Genomic DNA, 12,194 nt, shown 5'->3' with positions numbered 1-12,194 from the left:
GAGTTCTATATTCTTTCCATTTTTTTCTAGATCCAATCTCTAGACAAATGAGAAAATGTTTCAGCTCAGTTAAGGAGGAAACCATGCCTGTTTGATCTGATCAAGGCTTACTACTAGCTTTATCCGAGAATTATTAATATTAGCTGACAATGTTGCCTTTATCCAGAGTCCAGAGGTTTGCTATGATATGTATAAATATACGATACTATAGAAATGCATGAAGGACATTCAAAACAACACCGGTAACACACTCAGTTCATGGACGCAGGCACACAAAATGGCTTGATGGTAATTTGTCATTGGATGGAATGCTAAATGAAAGAAATCTGGACTTGAGATGGGTGAATGCCAGATGTACATGAATGGATCACAGCCACAGAATGCAAGGAGGCATGGAAACAAACCTTGGAGAAATATCACAGCCTTGCTGCATAAAGGCACCCAAGGAAAACCAAAGACTGTTAAATATTCCAAATTCATTTGGAGGGTCAGGAGGGCTTTGCGGATCACGAGGTTCTTCATTGTTGTCTTCCAAGTGCCATTCATAGGGGCTGAATCTGCTGACCAGGAAAAGAACTACACTGACTCCAATGTAGGCGAAGACGATGCACATCCAGATTTCGTAAGCCAAGGGATCCAGAAATGAGAATACGCCTGGTTTTGATTTCTGAGGCTTCTTTATCATGATGGAGATGCCCAGGCTCATAAACGGCTTTGAGAAATCTATGACTTCTTCACGGACCAGGGTTATGGTGAGTGGAGCGACAGCTATATCAGCCCTCTGGAAAAAAAAATTTTTTTTTCTTTTAGAGATAGCATTTCCATTATTCATTTGCCACTTACTAAACCTCCTTGGTGGAAATATAAACTCTTAGATCACTACAATCGATTGATTTGTCAATGCTTTGATCAGAAAAGTAGTAGCATTCAATGGGTTGTAAAAAGCTTTAACTTGATGGTAAGGTGAGGAAAGGGCACTGGCTGGCTGGCCGCTTGGCCTTTTGTCCTTTGCAACCTATTGTTGACTTATGGCAACTGCCTCAGTTTTTCTTTCTTAGAATTTTTCTGCTACCTTGCAACTCATCTTGTACTCCCTTGTGACATATCACCGCTTAAGTCTTTTTTCTATAACTTTATTTACTTATTTTAATGTTTATTTTTATTTTTGACAGAGAGAGAGAGAGAGAGAGAGTACAAGCTGGGGAGGACAGAGAGTGAGAGAGAGAGAGAGAAGCAGGCTCCAGGTTCTGAGCTGTCTGCACAGAGCCCAACCCGGGGCTCAAACCCACAAACTGTGAGATCATGACCTGAGCCAAAGTCTGATGCTTAACCAACTGAGCCACCCAGGCTCCCCCCTTTCTTTTTTTTTTTTTTTTTATTTTAAGTAAGCTCTATGCCCAACGTGGGGCTTGAACTCATGACCCGAGACCAACATTCACATGCTCTACGAACTGAGCCAGCCAGGTGCCCCGATCACTGCTTAACTCTTGTTTTCTTAATTTTAATTTTCATGCTCTTATGTCTTATCTCCCTCATGTGACTGGATATTTTTGAGGGGCAAGCAAGTAGTCTAGACTCTGTGCCTCCCTCCCCACCATGAGGTGCAACACAGGACCACAGTACTCAGTGTAAAATTTACTTGAGTGTTTGCTATTATTCTTCAATTATTTTTTTCAGAGCATGTCTATTAAAACATAGGTTCTTTAAAGGCAGGGACTCAATCTTCTGGGTTTCTTTTTTGTATCTGTCACTGCAACACACTTTAAACCAAAGAAACTAGAGATGACTAAAAAATAAGTGGCTGATTGTTGAAAATAATCTATGTAAACATGAAAGAATTCTGCATGGGCAAGAACAAAGGTAAAGCTGTTATTAGAATACGTATGAATTTATACAGGAAACCATCATGTCTAGTGATAAATATCAGTGTGGCACTCACATGTATTGGATCAATAAAATAAAAGTGTCAGTAGTAACCCTGCATAATGGGCTCAGGCAAAGGCAGGCAATGTTTTTATATTAATCCCGTGAAAAAAGACGCTAGAAATTTTCTTTTCTTTTCTTTTCTTTTCTTTTTCTTTTCTTTTCTCTTCTTTTCTTTTTGGTGCTAGCAATTTCTACACTTCATTCTTTTGTCTTCCACGATTTTTCTTTTTTAAAATGTATTTATTTATTTTGAGAGAGACAGAGAGTGTGAGCAGGGGAGGGGCAGAGAGAGAGAGAGGGGGAGAAAGAGAATCCCAAGCAGGTGCCATGCTGTCAGCACAGAGCCAGATGAGGGGCTCGAACTCATGAACTGTGAGATCATGACCTGAGCTGAAACCCAGAGTCGGATGCCTAATGGACTGAGCCCCCAGGCGCCTCCACAACTGTTCTTCTACAACAGTAGTAGGTTTAATAGACTTTAGTCTGGAGCCAGGCCTTAAAATGCATACCTAGAAAAATGCTTCTAAGGAAAGCTTTTTGGATGGTCCATCAGATATGAAGTGAAAACACCAATTTTGAGGATCATTTTTTTCTGTTACATAGGGTTATATCTCAATATCCTTACCAGTGAGGGGGGAGATAATGATGAATTCTGAGATAGAAGATGTTTTCAAAGAAATGTTTTACTACCTTGAGCTCCATATGGTGGTTCAAACTGGTTCAAAAACACATCTTAATTAATTTAAAGAGAAATGCAGATAATACACAGCCAGCTACCATTTATTTGCTGCTTACTCTGTGTGTAAGCACCTCATATATATTATCTCATTTAATTCTCACAGCAAACTAATCATCCTCATGCTAATGAAGGGGAAACTGAGGTCTGGGATTAGAATCCTGGTCTTCAGATTTCAGAACTCATACTCTTTTTCTGGTTTGTTTCAAGTTATTTAAATTCTAGTTAGTTCATATATAGTGTAATATTGGTTTCAGGAGTAGAATTTAGTGATTCATCACTTACATTTAACACCCATAGCCCATCACAAGTGCCCTCCTTAATGCCCATCACCCATATAGCCCTCCTCCCAACCCTGCCCTGGCAACCCTCAGTTTGTTTTCTATTGTTAGAGTCTCTTATGGTTTGCTTTCCTTTTTCTTCTTCTTTCCCCAATATTCATCTGTTTTGTTTCTTTAAATTCCACGTAGGCGTGAAATCATGTGGTATTTGTTTTTCTCTGACTGAATCGTTTTGCTTAGCATAATACACTCTGGTTCCATCCATGTCATTGCAAATGGCAAGATTTCATTCTTTTTGAGGGCTGAGTAATATCTATTTATATATATATCACATCTTCTTTATCCATTTGTCAGTCGATGGACTTTTGGCTCTTATGGCCAAAGACCATAAGGACTTATGGACCAAAGACCATAAGAGCCATATGGACTTATGGCTCTTTCCATAATTTGGCTATGGCTGGTAATGTTTGTAGAACTCACACTCTTAACCACCATAATGTCGTAACTCTATAGACGTGTACAGGTTTCTGCTATACACTACTTTTAGGTACAACAATCAACCCCTCTCAGGTTCCCTCCAGTGTATATCTGAGTGCCCGTTCCATGCCAAGCACTACTCTTGGTGCTGGGGATGAAGCCGTGAGCAACAGACAAAGCAGGCACAACTCCTCACCCTTGTGGAGGATGTTCTGTAGCCCAGGGGAGCTTCAGAAAGTATGTATTTCTTGAAGCCAACAGTCTGCTGACCAAATCTACCTGAAATGCTCACTAGCATCTCAGACCACCCCAATTGTGAAGTTAAATCCATCATCTATCACACAAAAGCTGATTCTCCTCTAAGGCTGTGAGTGATGCTTCTTCCAAACTTTTTGCGGTCCCTGATCCTTACCAGTCCCATCATCTGTGCGGGCGATCTTGCCTCTTTCTTCACTGAGAAGATGGGCGCCAGCTGACACGAGCTCCATCGTCTGTGTCCTTTTTCTTCTCAACATATTGCTGTGCCTTCACCTATTCCTTTTATAAAAAATATTTTATTTTTTCTTAACTAGGCTCCACGCCCAACTTGGGGCTTGAACTCGTGACACCAAGTTCAAGAGTCGCATCCTCTACGGACTGAGCCAGCCAGGCACCCTGATTCACCTATTCCTTCTTTCATTCCCATCTCTTAGCAAACGAACTTTCTTTTTTTTTTAATGTTTATGTATTTCTGAGAGAAACGGGGGAAGGGCAGAGAGAGAAGGGGACAGAAGATCCTAAGTGCAGGCTTGAACTCACAAACCATGAGAACATGACCTGAGCCAAAGTCGGACACTTAACCAACTGAGCCACCCAGGAGCCCCTGAACTTTCTAAGATTTAATCCACTTATTCCTTGAATCCCATATTCTTTTGTCTCTGCTTAAAACTTAGCTCCAGGGCGCCTGGGTGGGTCATTGGTCAAGCGTCTGACTCTTGATTTTGGCTCAGGTCACGATCAGGTTTGTGACATGGATCCCCAGGTCAGGCTCTGTGCTAACAGCACGGAACCTGCTTGACATTCTCTCTCTCCCTCCCTCTCTCTCTGCGCCTCCCCAGCTCATGCTTTCTCTCGCTCTCAAACAAACATTAAAAAAAAAATCAGCTCCATTTATTCTTATACTAATTTTTCCTTCTTGACCTATCCCAATGGTTCTCAATGGGTGGCTCCCTGGACCAGCAGCATCAGAGTCACCTGGGAACTTGTTAGAAATGCCAATTCTCAGGCCCCATCTCAGATATATGGAATAAGAAACTGTGGGTGGGATTTGGGTGGCCCTCCAGGTGATTTGAATGCTTGCTGTCATTTGAAAACCATGACTTGGTCTTATTCACTTAAAATCAGATTCAGGTAATTCTGTTTACTGACAGACAGAAATGAGACAAACCCCGCCCCTCCCACCTTCTTTACTCCTGCTACCTTCTTAACCATACGACATCTTTCTCTATTACCTGTAATCTTGTTGACTAAATACACCTTTACCATGTCTTGATTTTTAACACCACTTCATCCTTATAAAACACCCGTGATCTACCTTCTACTCCCCACCCTTCCGATTTATTGACATCGCTTCTTCAACTATATACTTGGTCACCAAATTCCAAGTCCTTCCCTCAGACATTAACTGCTTATGTGACCCCACTAGCCTTTTGCACGATGTGCTCTCTTTCCTTGGCTCTTTGACCCTGAAGACCATGGGTCCTCCTACCTTATGGCATGTTCCTTCTCTGGCATTTGTTCCCGGATTTGCTCTCTTGACCGGCCGAGGCGTACCTTTGGAGCCTCAGAGTCTACTCACGGGGCCGGCTTAGGGGACATCCGATGAAGGTTTGTCGAGTAATAAGCAAGACTCCTTGAAGGCTCTGTCCTTCACTTTCTCCCCTCAGGATCATCACCTAAGGCTTCAACACTCCCCTCCTAGCTGCAGACTCCTGAATCACCAGTTCTGCATTTATAACCAGAGGGAAGCCAAACAGCAATTTTTTTAACCTGTTTTACCCTTTCGCCTGGGGCCAGACCTGATCTTAGAAACAAAAGCTACTGAGGAGAATGGAATTGGCCAGAAAGCGAGAGGGTCTTTTTCTTTTCTTTCTTTCTTTCTTTTTTTTTTTTTTTTTTTTGGCTGAGAGAGTCGGAATCAGCTAGAAAGAGGCTTGGTGCGCCAACAGAAATCACAGATAAAACCACCTTCTGTCCTTGCCAATGTGTTTCGACCTCCATGCAAATGCCCCTCTCGTATCATTTCCCATTTGATCTCATTTGAATTTAATTAGTTAATTTAACTAGTTTTCTTGATTTTTTTAAAGTCTAAATAATTGAGAGTTCTAAGAGAAATGGCCATTTCTTCGTTTTGGAAGGAAGAAATAAGGGGCATTTGGGTGAGAAAATCACTTTGGATTGAATTTAGGGGACCTCGGTTCTTTTCAAGCAGGTAAAGAATGGAGTTTGAGAATTTTGACACCCTTTATGGGGGGAAAAACCCCAACATCTCGGCAACAAACAGCCAGCAGATGCTAAGCGCGGCTGAACGCTAACAAGAAGTGGCTAGAGAGACAAAACACAGCTTCTCGTCTGTTTCCCAGGAACACGCAGCAAAAGAACAGATTCTCAAAGGACGCCATTCCTAGTAGGAGTACTTTTGAAGTCACAGAAGACAACAGAAAGAACTTGCTCCCCCCAGGCACTTGGCTTTTTCCCTCCGTCTAGCTTTTTAACCTTTTCTGAATTGTTTCTTCCTAAGGAGCTTTTTCAAAGAAGGCGGTGTTAGTCTGTTTTTTGGAGGGTGCTCTCTCAATGAAGAATAACATTAAATCTGTGCTCGACTAAGCCTCATTGATGTATGTGGACCTGGCTCCAAAATGAGAATTCCCATGCTGAATCTTAAAAAAAAAACAAAAACAAAAACAAAAAAACCCAAAACCTATTATGGCCGGAAAAAGACAAAGGAATAGCAAAAATCAGGTGGAAGAAGGCTCAATCAATAGAAAGGAAGGAGCTAGTGATCAGCCAGCCGGATAGGGGACTCAGCAACCCATCCCGTCTCTTGTATGCCTGGTGGGGCCAGCGCGGCAGAACTGTCCTGTCCGCTCCCAGGCAGCTATGGAGAGGCCCTTGCCCTCTGCCGCCACTGTCCCCTCCTCCACGTGAAAAGGCTGTCGTTATGGTCAGTTATTTCAGGGCCCAAGATCTGCTTGGCATAATGTCTGTGGAGCAACCAAGCTGGTTATAAAGGGAAATGGGAGGAGCCGGGAAGTAGTGTCAGAAAACACCCATTTAGCTCTCCTGGAACTGCCACAGCACGCAGACCAGGAGGAAAGTCATTTTCGAGGCAAGTTAAAGATTTAGGAGGCCAACATAAAGGCAACTCCCCACCCTCTCTGCTCAGAATGGCAGACCTCCGTGCGTCATTAATGCTCCTTCCTGGAGCATTTGAAAGAGAGCACACACATCATTTGAAAGAGAGGGGCACTTTTATCAAACCATCAGCCCTTCTGCCAAAGCCCAGTGTAATCACCTGAAGAATAGAAAAGAATATTTGGCGTCTGTTACTGCACCCTTGCTTCTCTGCCTTTTAGCTGGAAGGACAGATCGACTTCCTGTCTTTCTTAATGGAAAATGAATCTATCTTAGGATAGTGACAACCTAAGAGATAATTTCTTCTAGGTAGAGAAATGTCAGTGTGAATAGCATCTATAAAATTGCCATTTGTCCTGGGAGTGTGAAGGGGTCTGAGGGTGCCCGGGGGCTGCGACCTGGAATCAACCACCCCCCAACCCCATCTCCATCCCCAAGCTCTCTGCTCTCTTTTAAGCCAGAGGTGCCAATATGGGCAGTGGTTTGGCCTTTCCCAAGGCAACTCTCTCCCTCCTATCTTCATCTTTAGTTCTAAGTGCTGGGAACATAAGGAACACAGCAGCTGCCTGCTGGCAGGCGACCCTTTGTCAATTAGAACCTCGATTTCTTTCCAGCCCTTTCCCTGACTCTCTTTTTCTGTTAGATTATATCTCCTCTCAAAGGGCAGAAACCCCCAGCTGCCTGCTTTGGGTTTTCAGCTATTTCAAGTGATAACTAGAGATGTGTATGGCATTATTCTGGAGGCCACAGATAAGCAGGATGGGTATCTTGGACGGAGAAGCTCATAATCCAACTAGATTGCAACCCCCTTGAAGGCAGATGGGGATGTTGTATCTGATATAACACCAATCTTCCCATAATCTGGCAAGCTTAGTAAACTGAGCCATCGTGACCCAGTGCACAGAGCACCGGGCCAGGAGTCAAGAAACCTGAGTTACAGTCCAAGCTCTGCCAAGCTTTGCAATTTTGCGACCTTGTCACAATTCCCGCCACTATTTCTGTCATCCCATCAGGGCTTGGTTGCCTGGTTTACCCAAATGGCAGTTCTAATGGCCATTCCTGGCTGATCCCCATATTTATCTGTAAAACGACTGAAATGGTAGGCTAAAAGATATCTAACAGCCCTGTTAGCTACAAAATGTTTTTAAATGTCCTCTTACAACACATGCTATTTTGGAGCCATAAAAACTTGTGGTCTGTAAGCCATTTAAGCTGGGGACAATTACCATGTGGTGATGTTATAGACATCCAGCTCAAAATCAAAACTGCTAAAAGCAGGTGGACAGTTTCAAGTCCATAATGTTCTGAAGAGCTTACATAATGGGGCACATTGTGTCCTACTGACGTTTGTTTCAAAAATAGCCTTCTTAGCAATACAAGGTGCCCCAAACATCAACCTTGATTTGGTTTTCTTTAGAGGGAGAAAACCCATTTAGGAATCATCTGAAAAGAGGCTGATTGGCTTCTTTCTTCCTAAACAAATTTAATTCATTTGGACTCTTTCTGGAGACTTTGTGGTAGATACTGAAATCTTCTTTGCGAAGCTTTTTTCATCTCTGCCTGTCTTCATTTTTTTTTTCCTACTCTCATCTGTTTTACATGCTAAAAGCAGAAGAGAAAATTCCCTAAAGATAAATCTGTGCTTATCTGTGTAGGTTTCATGTTCATTGCAAGAACTAGTTTTCCTCCCCCCCTTTTTTTCTTAAGCAACTTGCACACTACAAGAGCCCAGGCGTGCCAGAAATGAATGCCTATGTTTTCACTTTTCTCCATTTCTATCATTGAAAGAGAAGTGGAAAACTTCCCAGTGCTGAAAGATTACAACTTCTAAATGAAGAGGAGGACACATTCAGCTTACGAGAGCATCCGCCTTCACCGAGAGGTCTTACTCCAGCATGACAAGAACATCCATTTTTCACAGCCACAGGTTTTAGAGGAAAGTGGAAATCGGCAATTGGTTTGCAGTCAATTCCCTGGAATCACCTTGTGTTATTATCCCAGAAGGCATCAGAAACTTGTTCTAGGTTGGAGGAGGGAGGATATCCTATGAGAGACTTCCCTAGCTATTGCTTTTGTCTTCAGTAGAAAGAACTGGAGGGAATAGAAGGGAAGGCTCCTTCAGAAGAATTTTTACCTATTTGGCAGTGAAGAGCTGATTTCTAAATCACTCAACAAGGAAGGGACTCTCTAATTCTCAAGCTCCCTCACTCACACTTACCCACACTGGAAACAGAGAGAGAATGTGGAGATTAGGTGGCTGTAGTACAGGAGACATGCCAGAAGAGAAGCCAAAACCCAGTGAGAAAGCTGGGTCTTTGTCCAAACAGTGTCAGGAAATCTTGCTCTATATCACTGGGACTAATGTCTTGCTCATTGCCAGGAGGGCACTCAGCTATTCACAGAATGTGACAGGTTTTCTCTTGAGACACTAGACAGCTCTGGCTGTTGAGTCACAATGGGCTGGTAGAACTCACGTCAGTTATTCTGGCCTGGTAGAAACTGACACCTGAAATTCATGCTTTTGTGGCCGGTCTTCTCCCCAGAAAGGCAGAGGCACCAAAAGCTTTTCAACAAGTTTCAACTATCTTTTACGATGGGATGGGTGTGAAATACCACTTTAGCTGTTGAGCAGTCTAGGGCAATGGTTAAAGAACATGGACTTCATAGTCAGAGACCTGGGTTCAAATCACTGTGTCACTACAGGCTGTTTGGCCTTAGCCTAAGACTTCACCTCTCTAGGCTTCAGTGTTTTCATCTGTAGAATGATTAACATGATGGCATCTCCCTTGAAGGTATGTTATGAGGATTAAGTTACATAATGTCTACAGAGCATTTAGCACTGGGTCTGGCAACTAGGAAATATGCAACAAATGGTAGCTAATAATAAGAATAAATAATGATAATGATATAAGATTGCCTCCGACCATGAGCTAAATTTAATGAATAATGCCTGGGCATGACTGTGTGCCAGGCATTCGCTCGTTAGAACAAAAAGTGAGGATCTACGATGGACCACGGAATGTGCTGAGTGCGGGGGAATGCTGTGAGCAAGACAGGACCTCTTGGAGCCTGAGTGCTGGGGAGATGAGGGATAGAAAAGGGAAGAAGACTTGACTGCCAACTCATAAAGAGGTTAGAGTTGTGTCAAGATGGTTCAGAGCTTCTCAGGGTCCTTAGGAAGCATGACAGGTGCTCTGCCCCTTGTTCAGCCCCCTGTCTCTGGCATTACAGGTTCTTCTCTTTCTCATCACTGAGTTCACTTGAGTCTCATCTGCACCTCAGCCCTGCGCCAGTTCCCAGGGCCAACCTTGACCCAAGACGGGAGATAATTGGCTCCAGCCCCATAGCTGGGGGCTGAGGTTCAAATTGCCTTCCTCCTTGTCTGACTGGAGGATGGTGCCCTAGTTTTGGTACTTGAGGTCCAATCTCATTTTAAGCCTTAATTCCTTTTCTGCGCCCTTATTTTTAGCAACGAGCTTCTCCCTTTGTACTTGTTCCTGAGGACCTGTTCCAAAAACTTATTTAGTGACCCCAGTACTATCTTCTGATGGGAGAGCTGTACCTTATTCTTGCTGATTCCCATCTGAACCTCATCCAATCCAGTCCTTAGCTTGAACCTCAGTCTGGTAATTAATTTTGATGGTTTCTTCTTGCCAACTTCATCTCAGTATATGCACCCTCTAGATTCCTCTGTCTCCCCCTAACCTGCTGTCTAGGCAAGGCAAGTCATTGCAAGTAATCCTTGTCTGTTAGATCTAAACGTCTGCAGAATACACTTGTCGCAATGAGCACCGGGTGATGTATGCAAGTGTTGAATCACGATATTGTACGCCTGAAACTAATACAAGACTGTATGTTAACCAACTGTAATGAAAATAAAAATCAGAGATAACTAAACATCTGCTGCCACCATCTACACTTGGGTTAGTTCTCTAGTGACTGGTTCACCCAATGGGCAGCTCTTATGCCCAGTTCTGCCTGTCTCTATATGCCTCAGTGGGCGGCCCAAGATCTGACATTCCCAACCAGAGGCCAAAACCTTTTAAAGTAAAGCCACTGCAGAGCTCTGAAGATACAGCTGTACCCCTTCTTAAAGCCCTAATTATCAGTGTAATTCTTCTGTACTTGGCCCATGGGCAAGCCCTTAGCACAATGATTCTATTCCTTTATTAATTCATCCAACAATTATTTGTTGAACTTCCGTTATGCACCGTGCTCTGGGATATTGAAAGAAATCAGATACGGCTTCTGTGCTCAAGGAGTTCATAGTCTAGTTGGGGCAAGTTCAGCTGAACTTGTAAACAGATCATTATAACACAGGTTCAAAAGCACTACAAGAAAGCAAAAAGTAGGGGTATCTAACCAGACTGCAGGTGGGTAAATGGTAATCCCATTCAGGAAGGCTTCCTGAAAGTGGGGACACATCAGAGTTCTGGAGGACTGCTAGGTGGCGTTAGCTGACTGAGAGAGGCAAAGGTACTTCCGGGGATGCCCTAAGTGACCTTTAGGGAGCAACACATACTTTTCAGTAGCTGGAACATTGAGTTCTAAGGGGAAAGAGTACAAGATGAATCTAGGGAGGTAGGTAGGTGCCAGATTATGACGTGCACTCCTTGCCATGCTGAGGACTTGGAATTTTATCCTGATTTTTATCTTTTTTTTAAAAAATGAAAAAAATTTTTATTTTATTTTTTGAGAGACAGAGAGAGACAGAGCATGAGCAGGGGAGGGGCAGAGACAGAGGGAGACACAGAATCCAAAGCAGGCTTCAGGATCTGAGCTGTCTGCACAGAGCCCGACGCAGGGCTTGAACCCACGAACTGTGAGATCATGACCTGAGCCGAAGCCGGATGCTGAACCAACTGAGCCACCCAGGTGCCCCTTTATCCTGATTTTTAAAGTGGGAAACTACAATAATGTGGAGATCTGATTTGCCAGGCTAAGAGTAGAGGCAGGGAAATCAGTTAAATGACCGACAAGTGGTGAGAACCTTAACTAAAATGATGATAGTGGGATGAAGAATGTGTCTGAATTTGAGAGAAGAGTAGAACACAGGACATGGTCGCTGCCTAGAGATGAGAGAGCAGCGAGCAAAGGTGACCCGTTTGTGTAGGCAAAGTCGCTGAGGCAGCAACTTCTGCTGCCTGACGCGGAGAACACAGAAGGGACAGATTTTCAGTAGAGGGCAGGCTGTATTTAATGTTGCCAAATAAAGTTCCCTGATTTTACTTTGCTTTTAGCCACATAATCCTGTTGCCCAAATGGTGCTATTGACAATCCTACCTTGACAGAAGTCAATTGGAGAAGAAAATGTTTTTTTTTGTTTTTGTTTTTTTTACAGACCACATGAAAACTCTACAATTGAATAACTGAAAATGAAA

At 43.2% G+C, this 12,194-nt stretch overlaps 1 protein-coding gene across 7 annotated transcripts in view; it reads right to left on the bottom strand.

The window, feature by feature from the left end:
- GRIA3 (glutamate ionotropic receptor AMPA type subunit 3) overlaps positions 1–12,194 on the bottom strand; it is a 267,365-nt gene that overhangs the window by 63,059 nt on the left and 192,112 nt on the right. For all 7 annotated transcript variants that reach the window (XR_005788042.1, XM_040467969.1, XM_040467966.1 and 4 more), the window contains one exon: positions 405–781. Coding sequence is in view for 6 of the 7 variants with exons in the window: in XM_040467969.1 (XP_040323903.1) it covers positions 405–781 (377 nt within the window). In the remaining variant the exon portion in view is untranslated. The remainder of the gene's footprint in view (positions 1–404; positions 782–12,194) is intronic.

The sequence above is a fragment of the Herpailurus yagouaroundi genome, unplaced genomic scaffold (genome assembly GCF_014898765.1).
Source record: "Herpailurus yagouaroundi ecotype Mexico unplaced genomic scaffold, PumYag 67641, whole genome shotgun sequence".
In the NCBI taxonomy this organism is placed as follows: Eukaryota; Metazoa; Chordata; class Mammalia; order Carnivora; family Felidae; genus Herpailurus; species Herpailurus yagouaroundi.
This window is presented reverse-complemented; position numbering and strand designations above follow the sequence as displayed.